This window comes from Pinus tabuliformis, chromosome 5_2, assembly GCF_031772625.1.
Source record: "Pinus tabuliformis cultivar Carrire ecotype Pingquan chromosome 5_2, CPIR1, whole genome shotgun sequence".
NCBI classification, from domain to species: domain Eukaryota; kingdom Viridiplantae; phylum Streptophyta; class Pinopsida; order Pinales; family Pinaceae; genus Pinus; species Pinus tabuliformis.
In genome coordinates this window covers 987795420-987816142 of record NC_142306.1, presented here as the reverse complement: position 1 = coordinate 987816142, position 20723 = coordinate 987795420, and the positions used below count along the sequence as shown (strand labels likewise).

Below are 20723 nucleotides of genomic sequence, written 5' to 3'. Positions count from 1 at the left end.
TTTTGGATGGACGCTACTTATTTTTGGTTGTGTTGCGTGGATGCAGATTTTGGATTCTCACATTCCTACAGTGCAGCAACGTGTCCCCAAGTAGAGCCAGATGTTGACCACTACGTGTCAACTACCCATAGCAGTACACCCCCTATTTCTTCGCAAAAGGGATAGCGCTTGATCGATATGTCCGTGCCATTCGACAGTCATCGTCGACCGATCATGTTATGTTGTAAACCTAGTCTGCATGTGTAAATTGTAAATAATCTTAGCAAACCTGAGTCATGTATGTAAATTTCCTAGGCAAACCTAATTTTCTAGTGATAATCTACGTTCCGGAAGGTTTTTTGTCTCACCGATCCATCATCGGCAAAGATTTCCTTCAGCCTAACCCCAAAGCCGGAATGCATTTTGTCATTAGAGTCTTAGGGGAATCCTAGTGTGCTTAGAGTCTATGTAAAAGTAATTTGGAAATAATTCTAACTATTTGGTTAGGTTATTACAAATTGCTTGATCTGCTAGATTATATTTGTGTTGCAAGACTGGGTGGTCTATGAGGGTCTATGTCAAATGGGTTTTCCCCCTTGAGATGTAAAATTGTAAAAGTCATGATGTAAAGTGTCTTGAGGGTTAGAAAATGTTTAATCCCCTCATAAGTCCTAAGTCCTAAGTCCTAGGTGATTTTTCAAAAGGCTAAGTTCGAGGATCCAAAAATAAAAAATAATAATAATAATAATAAAATTAAAAAATTAAAAAATAACTAAAAAATAAAATAAAATAAATTAAAAATAAATAAATTTGAAAAATAAAATAGAATAATAAAATAATAATAAGTCAAAGTTTTGTGGAGATAAATGCAGGATTTTAATTTTTTAATATATTAAAATGCATTTAAAATTTCGACGGATGAGATTAAAAGAGATTTTGATCTTCATCGATGGTCGAGATCATTTTGACATGGATCACTCGAACTAGCCGTTGGGAATTTTTCCTTTAAATAGGGTGTTAGGAGTCATTTGAGATCATTCGATCTGTGAGTCTTGCGCTGAAGAAAGCTCTCTTGTAATCTTTTTCTTGTGCAATAAAGAGTCACTTTGGGGTTGAAATATTGTTGGTGTTACTCTTCTGAAATGCTGTAAGATGTTTCATTTTTCTGCATAAATTTAATTTCAGCCATTGGTAATAGTTTGATGAAGAGTGATGTTGAACACAGGTATCTTGTTTACTCACTAGGGTTTGAACGGTAATAGAATTTCTGAAAATAATGGTAGGTATCTCCATTGGATTTGGATTTTAGTACTATTTTTTCCCTCTTTATTGATAGTTGAAGTGAGTTGTGCAGGAAATCTAGATTGTGAAGATCAACAGGCGTTTGGGGAAGTTCTCGGCTGAACCAACCAACTCCCGAAAAGCATTTTCTTGAAGAGCCCAACGAGTTTTGATCCTGGGTTTATCATTTAAATTTATCTTTTGAATGCATGAGAGGTTTTCTGAAGTATCTCATAGTAAATCTAAAATTCTGAAAATATTTCTGTGGATTATTAACAAATCTAGCTGTTTACAGTCATAAATCTGTAAATATTGTAATTGATTTGTAGGGTTTTAGTTTTAATTCTTGCATATATTATTTCTAGGTGTTTTGCTTTGTTGTTACAGGTTTCATATCTGAAGATATAATCTTGTTCTGAAGCCAGATCTAGGCCCTAGAGAGTAAGATCTGGCCTCAGCGTCATTTTTGCAGGGATAATCTTCAACAAGTTTTCAATTTTTTTAAAGAAAGTAGAGGTTCTGTCCACACTATCTGCTTGTTGGGGTTTCATTTCCAGGAAGACTTTCGAATTTTTTTTAGGAAGGTTGTGCGAAGCTCCTAGATTGCTGCCATCTTTCAGCTCAGCTCCTCCCTTCAACGTGCACTCCAGAACTGTGTTTTTTACTCATCCCTTGCTGTCTGCACCACGCAGTTTTCTACCTATGCATTCCACTTCAAATACGCTGCCATTCAAGCCCTTTTCACGCCTCCAACCTGCAGAGACAAAGTAAAGACGCATTTCGATTTCTACTCTGTCATCGTCGCACGCATACCCTGCCTCATCTGCTGCAGCAAGCATACTCATCGGTTACTGTTCTGCGCAGACATTGATTTCACTATCTGTCAAGCAGCATTCAATTTCTCGCAGCCAGCTCTCTCAACGCAGCTCCAACGATGCAATTCTACCTGCATGAAATCCCTGCATCCTCTCATCCTTCACGCAAACCTGCAAACATCCTCACGCATTTCCCAACCTCCCTATGCATTCCTCTAACCTACCGCAGCCCTCTGAACTCCTTGAAGTATCCATCTTTTGCTCCATTAACCCTGCGTGAAAGCCATCTGCAGCGCATCCGCAGTCCCTTCATCCTCTGTCATTGTTGTATAGCATTCATACCTTCATCTCATCGTTCCTCCATCTAACCTCCGTCCTGCTCCTTGAGCCTTCAGGCAGCCCCGCGTGTTGTCCCTCACCCATCCCTGCGTCCCCTCTCATCCTTCATGCGAACCTACAATTGCAAACAACGCAAATACGATTTTTTTTTACGTTAGGATTAGAGTGTAAAATTTTCTGTTGTTACATAGTTTTGGCTTTAAACTTTTATTTATGTAGCTTTAGTTTCTTTTGGGTTTTAGATTTTAGATTAATTTAAATTTAGTTTTGTTTTATTTTGACTTTAAAAAATATAAAAAAAATATAGAAGGGGCATAAAAGGTTCCTTTATGGTTTTAGATTAGATTTTAATTTAGGATTTTAATTTTGTTTTATTTTGATTTTTAGCTTAGAATTTTATAAAAATAAAAAAAATCCCAAAAAGCATAAAGTGTTTTATCCTTAGGTTTTATTTTAATCTTATTTTATTTTTCTAGTTCATATAAAAATAAAAAATAAAAAATAAAAAAATTGTTTTGTCAGATTTAGTCTTGGCTCAAGGATTTGTCATATTTACGATTTTCGTGTATCTTTTCCGCTAAGGCTAAAATTTTGATGTGGGATTAATATTTATCATTTTTATATAGTTAAACATGCTTAAATGTTTATTTGAAGATAAGCTATATGAAAGTGGTAACTGATTAACATTTAAAATTGCATGGTTATTTAAAGCATTTAATCTTTTGAATTTTAATTGCTGGAATATTGTTAAGGCATTGTGCATTTATTGATTATCTCGCATTTGGTAAAATTAATCTTTGTTTGAGTTATTTGATGATAAATGATTGTTTTACAAGGTTCATATTTCTGAAACATTTAATAAATAATCAGTTAATCATTAGCTCCATAAGGCACTGGTACATTAATTTCTAAAATCAATCAGGTGCTAAATTGCCTCGCTATCTCTCTCAACCCAACTGGTCCACAATTGGTCTTCTTTTATCCCATAGGGTCTAACCCCCCTTAGCCTCGGGAGACGGCTTAAACGGAGAGATCGGGGATCAGGGTGACAGCCCCTGGTCTGAGCGTTGTCGCACTGCCCAGACACTTTGTGCGACAACAAGATGCATTTCTCAAAACAACAGAAACAGAAAAGTATTTCGAAAAAATGTTAACTAGCTCCAATATCATGCCCAATTATTACTGACTACATAGTAAAAATATGATATAAGCAGTACCTGTACAGCCAAGATAGAAATGTGCGTAAAAGTCCCGTTTATATAGTTGTCCATTATTTACCAATAAGGATGATCACACTAGTTTACCTCTCAGGTAACCAAGTTTGAACTTATATATCAAGTAAATATTTTACTAAATCAGCATCCAATTGACAGTGTTATTTGAAAAGGAAAAAATAACAGTCCTATTCAAAGCTAAAGAAGCCCAGCAAGAAAGATAGTGATCACACCTTTTGGTTCTGTTGCAAAAACATGAGTTACAGATTGAGAAAGATTCATTGCTATTTTTCCACCAGATTGTTGAACATGTGCAAATAACTTTTCTTTCTCAAGATCTTTTGTCAGGTTGCAAATGTCTGTACCTAAGCTCAGGCAAACAAATTATAGTAAATTTAAACCAAGACTAGTTCACCACACTGGAACTCAAGATCTCATTTTGAATAGAGTTTAGTGTTAGACAGTCTTAAAGATATAACTGAAATAGATTAAAAAAATAAAACTAAAAGGACATGGGGATCATAGATATTTACCTAGACAACACTTGTACACCATTCTTCTACATAGGAATCTAGCATTACATCTAAAATTTAAAGCAGAGTTGGTATGCCTATAACTTGTTAAAATAACAATGTATTTCATTTGTTGTTTAAAGGATACAAATTACGAGACAAACAAGATGACCAGTGGCTCTTGCAACAGGAGCAGGAATGAATCTTCGGAAACGAGATATAACCATTGGATATTTTTCAAAGTGGTCCTGTCTGCACCTCTTTGAATCTTTGACTTTCACAAGAGGATCATAATTGCAACTCTTAGAGACCAAACTGTTCCCATTTAGCCTTGCTGTCTGAACCATCTCTTCAAACTCTGGATGACAAGAAATATAATCACAGTAGTATCTGGTGTGCTTAGATAGAAGATATGTAGTGCTCGTCAGAGCTAATAAGCAATTCCTCATTGAATTAATGCAAACAGATATATTACAAATGTCAAAAAGGGACATTAGCTAGTTTAAAAATGTCATTGGAGAAATTGAATGCAACTGCCCTAGTTATAAGCCAATAACTGACAATAATAAGAAGCTATCAAGAAATATATATGCACCTCAGCACCACAATTGACACAATGATCAAACCATTTAACCAGAGATGATGATTCCTTGGCATTCATTACAATTTCAAACGTTTGTGCACCAAAACATTAATTCACATCTACTGTTATCTTTCTCAGTCACCCCCACTGAGGTACCCCTTCTCTGACACAAATGCACATTATGCATAGGATGATCATCATGAGTTACTATTTTAGTATATCATCACCGTACTTCAGAAGCAGGTAGTTACTTGTAAAAACATTGTTGATACAAGCGACATATTTCAAGCAAATCTCTTTTACAACTGCCCAAAATTATTCAACTGATTTACATTTTTTATCTCAACCACTTAATCCCATTCATCTATGTCAAAGTGCATGTCATTTGAATGACTCTTACATTGTTCACGATGCCAACATACAATCCATAGGACAGAAATTTTTCTCTAATCGTGAAAGAAATGAACATAAACCACTGTATAGGTCATAATATTATGGCACCATTTTAAGAAAATGAGAATTAGCAGGAGAAAAAAAAGGCTGCTAATTAATAAATTAATGTCCACAGTTTACCAAAAGCAGGCCAACATGACCGGTAAACGATAGATATCTTGAATATAGACAACAGGATATATTAAGCTTCTCATAGCAAAAATATAAAGATTGCTAAAATCAAAGAGACATATTCACATAAATCATAATTCTTGTGGTGCTAAAGGAACTACAAAAGAGGATTTTTGATAATGGAATTATACCATAGTTTTAAAACTACGGCAAGTTAGACTTGGAACAGGTCAAACTAGCTGAGTTGATAGGTGACTCAGTCAACTAGGCTCAAGGGGGTGGTTTGAGTCAGTTTGGCACCAAAGCGCCCTGAAGTTTGAACTTTTCACCTGAATTACTCAGAGGTCTATTAATGCCTATCTTTTGTGTACCTTCAAACTATGATGGGATTGTAACCTGTTACCACAAAATCTAGCAGGCCTTGGAGAGGGATGCCCTACAAGACAAGGAGAGGGATGCTTCTTGTTTAGTCTCCTTTCCTCCTACGTCTAGGGCTTCCTCCTCTTAGACTTCTCTTCCACTAAAACCCAAAAACAAGTGGAGAGAAATCAAGAGTGAAGTGTGTTCAAATGACTATCAAGTCACCTCCTTTTATACTAAAACGTTGAGCACAAGTGGGGGTTATTTGGTTGCTGGCCAACCTTGACGAATTGTCCCATAACACAAATAAATTCATATCTCCATGAATACTTATTGGAATCGGATGATCTTTAGATCAATCCTACACCTCTCGATGAGAGGGATCCAAGAAAAATATCAGCTGCCATAAATAAGATGACCCACATGGAGTTTGGCCCTAGTTGCCAATTTTAACAAAATCAATGGATAATATGAAGACTAAAGTTTGTTGCCAGATATCATGGAATATTGTCCCCCCACCAAGCCACTTCTCCATGTGTAGCAGCCAAGAGATTAAGGTTACATGCATCTAGTGATCAATACGCACTGCAGTCACTAAAACAATCATGCAAAGAATATTTTTGGTGACTGTTATGTTAGGGAATATTTCCAGATTTGATGGGGATTTGTCCCCTACCTTCTCCACTTCATATCACATTTGTCCACAGCAGAGGATACTCATAGGAAGACAGAAATCAACATTGGCCAGGGAAGGAACAATTTGCAACCAATCAGGAAGCATTTTCGACAGTCATCTCCAGCATTGTTTACACTTGAACAAGACGTTCTTGTGCCATTTGTACAAATTCGTTTTTGCATTGGGATGATCACCTTTATTACTTGTTTGATGGATTGGTCATTGGGATTTCCTCCCTCAACTCTATATATTGTACTCTATGCTTGTCATTTCACATTCATGTTATGAGCTATTGGGCTTGAGGAAACTCTTTGCCTGGTCGAGAACTTCAGATGGTCATTTTCTCTAAGGCCGAGAGCAAAAGGAGGCTTCTTTTGGCCTCTAATCAAAGGGTTTTCAGAAAAATAAAAATAAAAAATTGTGGCTTTAAAACTTTAAATTTAAAAACAAAAACCAAAAATTGGAAGGAGCCGCAGGCATTTTTCTCCTTGGACACAAGCTCTAACGGGCTGATCTCATTCTCCTGGTGCGACATTCTCCTTGCAGAAGAAAATCAAAATTATTTGAAGGTATTTTCATCAAACTTTTTAAATCTGAGTTATAAGGCTTGTATAAAATTTGCAAATTTTTTCAAGCCTTCTTCCTCCTAGGCCATGAGCAATTTTAAATATCTTAGATGGCTAGGATTTCGTTTTAATAGGTTTCAGATTGTTGAGGAATTTCTTGTAATTTATTGTTATAAGCCTTGTATAATTCCTCATAAAATTCTTATTGCTTGAAGAGAGGTGTTAGTGCTTCAAAGTTTGGATTTGTAAATCTTTTCAAGATTGTAGAGCCCTTCTCACTATCTAAAGGGTCTCTCTTTGTAATATTAATAATAAAAGAATCTTGTTTCTTGAGGGAGCTTGGGATTTTCACATGGCACCCCACCTCCTTATTTAAAAGAGACGCTTTTTTTCCTTCATAGTTTATTTTCCTTCCATCATTCTCCTATTTGTTAGATCTAATTCCTAACTAATATTTTGCATCTCGTTGGATTAGTGATAGTTTCATGTTCATTGCATATTAGATCTAATCTCTTGAGTTACATCAACTTGTCATCGTTAGATCTAAGCTTCATCTAGTTATTATTTCTGATCTTATTGGCTATTTGATCTAGATGCATTTGAGTAATTCATCTTAAATTCACTTGTATCTTGGATTAAAAGAGTCTCTCTAATTTTCTGATTTCTCTAATTAGATCTAATTAGAAATCTCATTTGCCATCATCTACTTGTGTTTCATTATATAATTCTCACTTGCCCTATTTGTAATAACATATTATAAGTGAAGAAACTTTTTTTAAGAGCACTTTCTATGAAAATTTGAAGACCCAAATCCCTACTGCAACAAACTAATATTACTTCTCCTACTTATTAATTCATGCAAGTTATTTATTGTGTTACACTGTAAATATCGAATTAAATACGACTGCAACCTTCACTAATTAAATTATATACGAAAACAAGAACTGAGCAAGAAGAAATAACAACACACACAATTGACACCATTGTTTTTTGGACAAATGTCCCTAGAAAAACCCAATGTGGGAAAACTATTGCAGCAGCAGCTGAGGGTTTGTATTTTTATGCAGTAGTTTCTAAATACAATCTTTGGATGCCTCACTGGCTATCCAATACAGAGAATCTGACTGGCAGAGAAATTAGTGAGAAATACCTCACACAATCACTGGAGATTCAATACTGATTCAGGCTCTGAATGGCAAGCCCCACACTGCCTCTGCTTTGCCTTTGCGTCAGCCTACACAGTTCAACATCACAACTACTAAGCTCTATGTCACCCTTCTTGCTGGTCAATTTGCCTCTGGAACTTCAACTCTCTGCCTTTCCGATCTCACATCCCGATTTTTGACGCTAACACTCGACTCTCTAGCGAATTTTGAATCTCCTCTCAGGCTCTGCGTTGCCTCAATGTGGCTCTACGCTACCTAGTGTGGCTCTACGCTGCCTCTTATATATCTATCTCTGCCTCCTCTGCAATGTATCCCCAGATCAGGAAACTCTCCAACAAGAAAACTATCCCTGCCTCTCACTGCAAGAAATCTCCTCGATGACGTCTCCGGCAACTGCTGCGCTACTCTCTTGAGAAAATCGATCTCTGATCTTTCACTTGATGTTTTTTCCAAATGCCCATTGGAGTCCTTATAATCTGTCAGGCCAGGAGGTAACTCCTCAAATGAGATTATATTATTCATTTAGGTTGTTCATTATTATATACATCAAGGAGTGATTGTTGAGTTTCATCTCCCGATGACTCTCCATTTTCTCTATTATTTATTTACACTCTTTACAATTGTTCACCCAATCCCTATTATTAGGTGTCAACATTCTCCCCCTTAGTCTGAAGAGATGTTGGTAAGTCCAAGCATCGTTCTGAATCTTTCAAGCTTTCTCTTCCAAGCGCTTTGATGAAGATGTCTGCAATCTGCTCATTAGTGGAACAATGGCGAAGATGGATTGTTTTGGCCTCAATATGATGTCGAATCAGAGGATATTTTGTATTGATGTGCTTAGTTCGATCATGGAACTTTGGGTTCTTGGCCAACTTTATTGCAAAGGTATTGTCAATCATGAGTGCAGTCGAATGTACTTGTTCTACCTGCAAATCTTCCAGAATTTTACTGAGCCACACAATTTCTTTTGTTGCCTCAACTATTGCCACATATTCTGCATCTGTTGTGGAATCTACTGGAACTGATTGTTTGCATGATCTCCAGGAGACAGCTCCTGATCCAAGACTCATAGCATAACCAGAAGTAGATACCCTAGTTTCTTTGTCTCCATCGAAGTCTAAATCAGAGTATCCAATCATGCTGAAGTCGCCCACTTGTGTATACTTGAGTCCAAAGTCTTGAGTTCCCTTCAAGTACTTTAGAACTCTTTTTGCAGCAGACCAATGTCCCTCACAAGGCTTTTTCATAAACCTGGAGAGGATTCCAACAGCAAACGAAATGTTTGGTCTAGTAGTAGTCAAGTAGTTGACACTTCCTACAAGCTGTCTATACTTTGTTGCATCCTCAAATTCTTTTCCTTCAGTGGATGTGAGCTTTAAGTTTTCTTCCATTGGTGTAGTCAGAGGATTGCATTCAACCATGCCAAGCCTGTTCAACAGATCTCCAATGTACTTCTTTTGAGAAAGGAATATGGACTTCGAATGTTGAGTTACTTCAATACCAAGATAGTAATGAACATAGCCCAAATCAGTCATTTCAAAACCTTTCCTCAATTCCTTCTTTATGGATGCAATGTAGCTCTCATTGTTCCCTGTCATCAAAAGATCATCTACATATACCACAAGATATACAACTGTTTTGCCAACTTTCTTGACAAACAAAGTTGCATCATCAAGATCATAATGTTTGAAATTGAGTTTCAGAAGATGCTCAGTTAGTTTTTCATACCAGGCTCGCGGTGCTTGTTTGAGGCCATACAAGGATTTCACAAGTTTGCATACTTTATGTTCATGTCCTTTCACAGCAAATCCTTCAGGCTAGGACATAAAAACATTCTCTTTTAGATCTCCATTCAAGAAAGTAGTTTTTACATCCATTTGATGGACTTTCCAACCATTCTGAGCTGCTAGGGCAAAGAGTGTCCGTATGGTAGCCCATTTTGTTGTGGGGGCAAGTCTCCTCATAATCGACCCCTTCCTTCTATGCAAAACCTTTTGCCACAAGCCTGGCTTTGTGCTTTTCAAGTGAGTCATCAGCTTTATACTTGTTCTTGTAGACCCACTTGCAGCCAATTGGTTTGGTTCCCAATGGAGGATCAACCAGCTACCAAGTGCCATTCTTTATCAAGGCATCATACTCCTTTTGCATTGCTTCCTTCCATTCATCATGAGAAGCAGCTTCTTTGAAGAAAGTTGGTTCAAAATCTATAGACAAATTCAATTCACAATCATAAGAAACATCCATATCAACAGGTGAATCAGAGTCATCTACATCACCTCCATTTTGTCGGGTTGAATTTTTAGTTCTTGTCTTTCCAACCTCATCAAGATAAACACTTTCAAGTGTCTTTGTCAGCCACTTTGGGGGACCATTCCTGAGATGGTCCAGGGTGCTCAGTTGATTGAGTTGGGACTGAATCAAGATTGAGTCTCCCAATTCTGTCAATCACATCACTCAAAGTATTATCCGTTGTTAGAGTTACATGCGGGGGAGAGAGTGCTTTAGAAGAAGATTCCACAGGTTGATCTAGTATAGGAATCCCCCCTTCAAGATGTGGAGTCTAATTATCAAATTCTTGAAATGATTTTGCATTTGCGAATCTATCCAAGCAATCAAGTTGCCGCTTAACAACATTGTCAGTTTTGGATGATTCAAGAAAGATTATATCTCTAGATACAACAAACCTTTTATTGACTTCACCATAGAGACAATATGCTTTGGAGGTGTTTGAATACCCCAGGAAGATACACTTACGACTTCTTGCACCATGTTTGTTTCTATGTACCTTTGGTATCAAGACATAACATGTGGAACCAAAGACCCTGAGATGCTTTACCGAAAGAATGTGTCCATAACAAATTTCATAAGGAGTCTTGTTTCTAATGGCATTAGATGGACATCTATTCTTTACATATACAATACATAGAATTGCATCAACCCAAAACATCAATTTTACATTTTTGAAAAACATCATGGAGTGCACCACATTTAAGATTGTCCTATTCATTCTTTCAACTACTCCGTTCTGTTGGGGATTATAAGGCTCAGTGGTTTGATGTTTGATCCCATGTTGGCGAAGATAGTTTTCAAATGCATTTGAAGTGTATTTCTTTCCATTATCAGTGCGAATAGAGCCAATATGAGATTGGGCGTCATTTTCAATCCATGTATGAAAGTTCTTGAATGTTTGAAAAGCATCAGAATTGTTCTTCAATAAATAAACCCAACACATTCTGGTATAGTCATCAATAAATGTCATCATATATTTATTTCCATTTGCAGAAGGAACAGGCATTGGACCACATAAATCTGAATGAATGAGTTCAAGTTTTCTATGTGCTCGGGAATGTGAATCATGAAAGCACTGTTTGCTATGCTTTCCTAGAATGCAAGCATCACATCGCTTAAGTTTCCTAGGAATTGTAGGCAAACCAGTAACACCATTTTTCTTCAAGCAGCGAAGGTTGTCATAGTTCAAGTGTCCAAATCTAGCATGCCATAATAAACTTGATGGAAATGTACCTTCATCATAATGAGAATTGTATGAGAAATTTTATGCACGAGCAGAGGTACCCTGCAACCTGAGAAGCCTTTCTTCTTCTATCCCTGTCATAACAAGTGAGTGGTCTGATGCTTTTCTCACCTCAACCTTGCCACCAAACATGTGAATGGAGTGTCCTTGATGGCAAGAAGTGGACCAAGGAAAGCAAGTTTCTCCTCAACTGTGGGAGATATAAAACATGATGCAGAAAAAAGTCTAGAAGACCAGGCAATTTGAGCCTGATTGTGCCAAGCCCTAATGGCTTGAGTTTTGATTTGTCTACAAAGTATACTGCTCCATCAACATTGTCAGTAAATTCTTCAAAAAAATCTATTCTAAAAGCCTTGTGGCAAGTTGCTCCTGAATCAAACAACCAATCATTTTTCCAAGAAGCAAGTGAAGCATTAAATAAGTCTTCATTTACTCCAATATTACAGTGTGCCACAACATAGTGAACGGATTCAGGTGCTTTACCTTTATCTTTGTCATTATTTTTACCTTTGGGTTGGTTTCTTTCCTACTCAATTCTGTCCCAAGGCAACTTGCATGTGGATGCATCATGTGATCCATCTCTTTTGCAATGTACGCAATGTAAATCTGACTTTTCTCCTTGAGAGTGTTTGCCCCCCTGCCTCTGAAATTTCTTCTTCCTCTTCCTCTTTGACCACCTCTTCTTCTGGAACAGTCTTGAGCAAGATTCTTCTCTCTATGTGCAAGACACACAGCCTCTTCAGAAGACTGAGGAGTTGTCTTCTTCCAAAATGCTCTCTCTTTCAGCAATTTTTTTCACAAGGGAGTCAAAGGTAATATCTTTGAGGCTTCCATTTTCTTGCAATGACTCAAGATAATTTGAGTAAGTGGGATAAAGTGCCTTGAGAAAAGCTATCAGAGGAATGTCCAGTTCAACATTAGTGACTTTGATATCATGCATAATAGATTTTACTTCTGATGCAAGAGCAAGAGGATCATCATTTTGTAATTCAAGGCTGAATAATTTAATCATGAGTTGAACAACTTCAAGTGCAGAGTGTGAGTCATAGAGTTCCTTCAGTTTTTGTAAGGCTTCGAAAGCATTTGAAAATGGTGAAATATGGCGACTCACCTCTTCATTTACTAATGCTGCAATCAATGCATAAGCCTTGTTGTTCTTATTTTCCCAAATGGTGAATTCCTTGTCTGAGGTAGGTTGTTCTGGTTCTTTGTCTCCGTCTCCAACACACACTCCTTTCCACAACTCATTAAAAATGAGAGTGTGTTTAATTTTCCTTGACCATTCTAGATAGTTCTCTTTCCCAAAGAGAACTACTCCAACAATAGATATTAGTGAATGCATTCCCAAAAAAAAATATCTGCTTTTGATTTCCAAAACAAACACAACCTTTCTGGATATCTTCTGTTTAGGTGGAAAAGAATTCACTATATTAATACTTTTAATGTAGCATATATTCCTCCACTCACAAATATATTATATGATGGTTTCAACATATAAACCATATAATATATATCCAAAAAAAATACCATCCAAATTTCTCATTCTATTATCACCATTCAAAAATCTCAACAAACTTTAATACTACCACCATTTTCAAAGGAGTTGAATGCACTTCCCACCATATACATTCAGCATTTATATATGGCAGGGATTTATATGCGGACTATCAAAATATTCATATTGAAATATCAGACCATAATTGAGATCGTAAATATAGAGAAAATGTTGTATTGTTTAGCATATGCAGCATTTTGATATCAAACCAGCATATGCAGCGTTTTGATATCAGACCAACAACACAATCATTCAATGCATATAAAATAATTCGCACCAGTAGTCTCCAAATATTGATATAATGTAGGGTCGTTTGGTCTTCTACCAAACTCAGAGCGTACTCAATCCAGCACCACGCTCCAGGGAATAATAGACTCAAATGCAGTTGCAGTCACAGTGTTGGCCATAACACCACGCTTCCAGCTGCGCCACCCTTCCAGCACACAGTCGCAGCACTTCCTGGCATCACATGACCATTCCACGCAGCAACTGGCTCCAATCTTCACAATAGGCAAAGCAATGCCTTAATGCAACAAATCAACCCTTCAGCACTCCCACTGCATTTAGACTAGTGAATTCAATAATGCACAAAATCTTGCAGGGATAAGACAGAGAAATCACCAGCGCAGGTGTACAAGATGCAAAGAAGGTGACAGTTCTGCAAAAATAGGCAGAACATGAGGGAGTTACAAAGGGAGGAAAGCTAAAATTAGCACTGGCTCTAATACCAAGTCAGGCCAGGAGGTAACTCCTCAAATGAGATTATATTACTCCTTTAGGTTGTTCATTATTATATACATGAGGGAGTGACTGTTGAGTTTCAGCTCCCGATAACTCTCCATTATCTCTATTATTTATTTACACTATCTACAGTTGTTCACCCAATCCCTATGATTAGGTGTCAACATAATCTTTTCGTTGAGTAATCAACGGCCCAGATTAAATTCTAATCAATGGCTCAAATCATATTGACTCGATCTCTCTCGTCTTCTAGAAGATTCACATCCAGTTTTATTCATACCCTTTAATTATTTTAATTTCCTAAGTTTAGACTTAGGCATCCATTAAAAAAAATTAATTATTTTAATAAAACTGTCTCTGGGTGCAATTTCCCAAAACGATTTATGGGTATTCTGGAATACATGTGTCCTAGCCTGCCTGCAAATTTTGAGGCTTAGGGTGTTGAAATTTCTAAGTATTACCCGTTAGAAATTTTATCTGTATTCTCTGGTTTATTCCACCTACTTGTTTAATTACTAACAAGTTATTTAACCATATAAACACTGAAATAAACACAATACAGTCTCAACCATCTATAGATCAACAACTGAAAGAAATGAACAAACACACAAGGGACACCATTATTTTTGGACAATCGTCCCCGAAAAAACCCAACTTGGGAAAACCGGTGCAACAGTTCTAAGGGTTTTATTATTAAGCAGCTTTTCTTGAGTACACTGGGTGCCAAACTGGCTCACCCGAGAGAGAAAAATAATCTGGCAGTAATACCTCTCTTCGAAAGCAGATATTCTGAAAGTCTGCTCCACGAAACCCTCTCCAGCCCACTCTGAAGCACTGCGTCAGCCCTCCTGGCCTCTGCGTCAGCCTGAAACCCTCTGCGTCAGCCCTCTGAGGCTCTGCGCAGCCTCTCTGGCCCCCTGCGTCACTTCTAAAGCCTTTGCGTCAGCCACGCAAGCCCTTCTAGCCTCTACGTGGCTCCCTCTGGCTCTATGTCTGCCTCTACGCTGGTCTTCTGGCACTATCTCTACCTCTCTGCCTTGCACTCACTGCCCCTCGTTGCAACTCTGATCACTGGTTCGATTTCTCTTAGCAAACCCCACTCTAGAAAATCAAACCGACCGATCACTCTGGTGTATCTCCAACTGACCCTCAAGCCTCCTCTTATACTTTTTTGTCAAGTCTTCAACGGCCGAGATTACATCTCTAATCAATGGCAAAGATTAGATTTGGCTTGATCCATGTCATTTAGAACCTTATAACCCAGTTTTATATTAATACCCATTAATATTTTTATTTTCCTAAGTTTAGACTTAGGAACCCATTCAAAATATTAATTATTTTAATATCTTCTTCACCGGGTAGAATTTCCCCAAACTATTTCTGGGTCTTCGAGATCTCAGGTGCTTTAGCCTCTCCACCAATTTTCATGGCTAGAGCACATCCAATGCTACCCCAAATCAACACTCTCTCTCAGCGAGGAATGTGCTCTAGTAATACTCCACCACTGAGCATCACCCTGATCATCCCACACCGGTACCTGTGTTGATGCTTGGCCTTCCTGCCAAACATCCTCTGCACTATTGCATCCTGTACTGGTGCCCATGGCTCTACCACTGCCACTGCTACATATGCACGGCAGCTCCCTCTGCATCTGTGCTGCTACTGGTCCTTTCTCCCAACACTGCATCTGCACTGCAGCCCTCTCTCATGTTGCATCGTGTTGCCCATAGCACTACCACTTCTACTACTGCACTGCAACTCAATTACTGAGACGATGGTAACTAATCTACCCAACTACTGACATCCTTGTCAGGCTAGAAGTCCTCCTGATGTTGAAGCTCTCTCTGCCGCTATTATGTGCTCCCTCTACTACCTCTGCGCTGTTGCAACAAACTTTGTGCCTCTCACACCGCTGCAAACACCTTTGTGCCTTCCTGCACTGCTGCAACCTCCTCTGTGCCTCTCGCACTGCTGCAACCCTCTCTGCGCTGCCAGGGACTACTGCACTCTAGCACTCTCTGTCGCTTCATCTACATCCGCTTCTACCGACATCCGCCATCCTGCTACTGTCACTTCGGGGCTCCCGTAGTCGGATATGATCCAAGAGTTTAGGTACCTCAAGGATCTTGCCCCACATCTCCTGTAGTCCAACTAACTACAGCTCAATGTCTCCCCACCTCTTCTCTAGACGTACATGAGAACTCATGGCACAATTGTCATCATCCTCTACCTCTTTCTCCGCCTTCGCTGGTGTTACCTTGGATTCAGATGCCTCTCCCTTATTCTTCTTCCTAGGACACTGGGTTGCATAATGGCACAACTCCCCACAGTTGAAGCACTTAATCTTAGAGAGCTCATTTTTCTTCCTCTTCCCTTACTGGTGCGCAGATGCCAGAGCCGCATCCTCTTCCTCCTCTTTCTTGACCCGGGCTCCTTTGCCACTATTTCCTGCCTTAGTCAGTCATTTGATCTCTCCTCGTTGAAGAGTTGCCCACAGTTCTTCCCAATCTGGAAGATTCACTCTGCGCAAAATGCTTTGGACGAATGTCTCCCACTCCTCAGAGACTGCGTTCAGGGCAGTCCTCACATTTAACTCCTAATCTGGTTTGGCCCCTATGGAAGTCAGTTGGTCCCGAATCTCCTACAACCTGCTGAGGAAGTGATCTATCTGCTGCCCATTCTGCATCTGGTATGACCGCAACTGATTCTCTAGTAGCATCTTCCTCTGCACGGAAGTGCCCTAATATAATGTTGTCAAGGTGTCCCACATTTCATTTGTCATATTCTTCTCGGCAATATGATGCACTACATGATCCTTGACCCCATCAAGGATTATGCATTTTGCCTTGGCCATCGCATCCTCATACCTTTCGTTATCAGCTGGGTCGACTGGGATAGCCACAGTTCTCAAGGTGAAGGCCTTGACGTGATGTCTATTTAGAACGGACAAGATTTCTTCTCAAGGCGAAGGCCTTGATGCTATGTCTATCTAGAACGGGCAAGATCCTGGCTTTCCAGATGACAAAGTTGGACGTCCCGTGCAGCCTATCCTGATCCCTTAATCCGTTCATGGCCATCTCTCTGCTCTTCTTTTCGACTCCTCTAAGTCTCTACTTCCCTCTTGGAAGTTTTCTCTTCGACTCCCTCTAACTCTCTACTTCCCTCCTGGAAGTTCTCTGCGAGACTCCCTCTGAGTCTCCTCCTGCTAACCGTCGAATTGCACCTCTCCGATCTTCTATGCTCCTGCAACACTGATTTGGATTTCTTGGCTAGAAATCCGCCTAAGTAGCGACTCCCTCTACCTTGGTTTTGTCCCGTTAGGTATTGTTCTGCCTCGATAGCAAAAGCACCCCACCAACTTCACTCTCTGCAATCTGCCCACAGCTTCCTATGCCCAGCAACTGAAGAACTGAGCCTCTAGGCTCTGCGCAATCCTGATAAGGTTGATTTGCTCCCCTGGCCAACTGCCTCAACCCTCCTGGTCTCTGCGTGGCTCTTCGTGAGCCTCTTTTGCCTTCCTCTGCTTCTACGTTGGCCTCTTTCTGGCTCGAACTAATGACGCAGGCCCTCTACATCAACCCTTCTCTGCTGCTTTCTGCCTAGGAACAGCTTATGTCACTCGGGACAGTTGTTTCTGCTGCAAATTTTCTGATTCAACTAGCACCTTCAACTCTCCTGTGATCTGCAACCCTCTAATATCATGTTGAAATTTCTAACTATTACCCATTAGAAATTTTATCTGTATTCTCTGGTTTATTATGCCTACTTGTTTAATTACTAACAAGTTATTTAACCATATAAACATGGAAATAAACACAATACAGTCTCAACCATCTACAAATCAACAACTAAAAGAAATGAACAAACACATAAGGGACGCCGTTATTTTTGGACAATCGTCCCTGGAAAAACCCAACTTGGGAAAACCGGTGCAGCAGTTCTAAGGATTTTATTATTAAGCAGCTTTTCTTTAGTACACTGGGTGCCAAACTAGCTCACCTGACAGAGAAAAATAATCTGGCAATAATACCTCTCTTCGGAAGCAGATATTCTGAAAGTATGCTCCACGAAACCCTCTCCAGCCCACTTTGAAGCACTGTGTCAGCCCTCCTGGCCTCTGCATCAGCCTGAAGGCTGAAACCCTCTGTGTCAACCCTCTGAGGCTCTGAGCAGCCTCTCTAGCCCTCTGCGTCACTTCTAAAGCCTCTGCGTCATTCACGCAATCACTGTTGGCCTCTACGTGGCTCCCTCTAGCTCTGTGTCTGCCTCTCTGCCTCTACGCTAGTCTTCTGGCACTATCTCTACCTCTCTGCCTTGCACTCACTGCCCATTGCTGCAACTCTGATCACTGGTTCGATTTCTCTTAGCAAACCCCTCTCTAGAAAATCGAATTGACTAACCACTCTGGTGTATCTCCAACTGACCCTCAAGCCTACTCTTATACTCTTTTTGTTGAGTCTTCAATGGCCTAGCTTACATCTCTAATCAACGGCTAAGATTAGATTTGGCTTGATCCATGTCATTTAGAACCTTCTAACCCAGTTGTATATTAATACCCATTAATATTTTTATTTTCCTAAGTTTAGACTCAGGAACCCATTAAAAATATTAATTATTTTAATATCTCTCTCACCGGGCAGAACTTCCCCAAACCCTTTGTGAGTCTTGGAGATCTCATGTGCTTTAGCCTCTCCACCAATTTTCATAGCTAGAGCACATCCAATGCTACCCCAAATCAACATAGAGTGCACCTGATGTTGCCAGAAATCAACACTCCCTCTTAGCAAGGAATGTGCTCTAGTAATGCAAAATGTTGAAGCATCACCTTGACTTTGCAACATCTCCTTCTACGTTGCCGACATCTGACATCACTACACACCAACTACTGCGAAAATGTTGCATTTGTGTTGTTGTTGACTCTGCATGTTCCTGCCAACTGCATCTGCACTGCAACTTTGTTGTTGTTGCAACAAAAAAACATCCAAAATAGTGAACCAAAGGTGTTCAGCGTGATGCATCAGTTGTTGGAGTTCTGGCTGTTGTTAGTCTCTGCAGTGACCCTCTGAAGTCTCTGCGTTGTTGTTGACTCTACACTGTGCCAACAGCGCTGCTGCCAACTCTACTTTGTGTTGCTCAGTCTCTGGCGCTCCTAGCCACTGCAACTGTCACTCCGACATTCCTTTGCACCAACTGACACTGGTCCATCCTGCTACTTCTGATATGGGCTCCCGTAGCAAGGTATTGATCCAAGAGGTGCACTGCTCAAGGATCTTGCCCATTTGTAGTTCCTTCGATCTACAGTACTAGATCACCCCACCTCTCCCCCAGAGGTATCTGGGCAACCATAAAAACTCCTCTTCCTCGACCTTTGTGGTTGCAGCCTACGGATCATGTCTCTCATCCTTGTCCTTCTTCTTGAGACGACACTGAGTAGCGTAGTGACCAAATTCACCACACTGGAAACATTTGATCTTTGAGACGTCCCTCTTCTTCCTCCGCTGCTCCTACTGCCTGTTTAATGCAAGGGTTGCATTCTCCTCCTCCTCCTTCTTGGGCTTCATCCCACTACTGTTGTTGCCATCAAGTTTGCACTTGACTAAGTTTCGCCTCATCTCTTCCTGTTGAAGAGTGGCGCACATCCCTTCCCAATTAGTGAATTTCTCTCTACCCAAGATACTCTGGACAAATACTTGCCATTCTTTTGACACTGAATTCAGGGCCAACCTCACCATCTTTGTAGGTTGAGGTGATGATCCTACAGTTGCCAACTGATCTCGGACTTCCTGAAGCTTCGATATGAACAGATGAATGTGTTCCCCCTTCTGCATCCTCGCGGATCTCATTTTCTCCTCCATGTACATCTTCCGTTGCTCGGAAGATCCTTGATACAATGTAGCCAAGGCATCCCACATCTCTTTGGTTGTCCCTTTGCCATCAATGTGACATACAACGTGATCCCTCACTCTGTCAAGGATCAACCGCTTGGCCTTTGCCATCTCATCCATGTACTTCTTCAGCAGATCTACATCGGTGGGTTCAGCTACCACACTATCAACATAGGCTTTGAGATCATGCTCATCTAGAAGGTAGAAGATCCTAGCCTTCCAGATCACATAGTTGGATGCTCCGTTCAATCGATCTTGATCAGTGTTGCACGAAGCGCCCCCCCCCCCCCCCCCCCTGGATCGAAGCTCCGAAGCGCGCCCCGTACGGAAGCGCCTAGGAAGCTTCGTACGAAGCGCGCTTCGGAATTTTGGAAGCGCGCTTCGTGAAATTTTTAGCGCTTCCTGGAATTTCCGAAGCGCCGGCTCCGAAGCGTGCTTCGTACGGCGCTTCGGGCCGCCGAAGCGTGGCGCTTCGGAGTAGGAAGCATGCGCTTCACGCACGCTTTCGTACGCTTCGGCGGAAAGGAGCGCGCCCAAGGGAGAAAAGCACATTTTTTTTAATTTTTTTTTTAAGTTATGTTCACTCAACCTTAAGGGGGTGGGTTAGGGTGAGGTTAGAGTGAGGTTAAGGTGAGGAATGAAAAGAATAAAGCCCCCATTCATTCCTCATTTTCTCACTTTGAGTTTATGAGAGTTGGAGAAGAGAAGAGAGGAGAGGAGAAGAGAAGAGAGGAAAGGAGAGGAGAAGAGAGGAGAGCTTGGAGGAGTGAAGAAGGAGGAGCTAGGAGAAGGAGGAGGAGCTTGGAGCAAGAGCTTGGAGGACTTCATCTACAAGAGCTAAAGAGGTAAGTTCAAACCCCAAACTCCCTTGTTTTTTTGAAATTTTTTTTGTATTTTTCTCCTCCCTCTCCTACTCTTTCCCATTGTTTCTACTTGCTCCTTTATTTACAGGTTG

At 40.0% G+C, this 20723-nt stretch overlaps 1 protein-coding gene across 2 annotated transcripts in view; it reads right to left on the bottom strand.

Moving 5' to 3' along the window:
- Window positions 1-20723, bottom strand: part of LOC149162618 (DNA ligase 4-like) — a 387402-nt gene that overhangs the window by 214515 nt on the left and 152164 nt on the right. For both annotated transcript variants that reach the window (XM_089437333.1, XM_089437332.1), the window contains exons 10-11: window positions 4289-4498; window positions 3862-3987 (exon numbers count right to left, since the gene is read on the bottom strand). In XM_089437333.1, the coding sequence (XP_089293459.1) occupies window positions 3862-3987; window positions 4289-4498 (336 nt within the window). The remainder of the gene's footprint in view (window positions 1-3861; window positions 3988-4288; window positions 4499-20723) is intronic.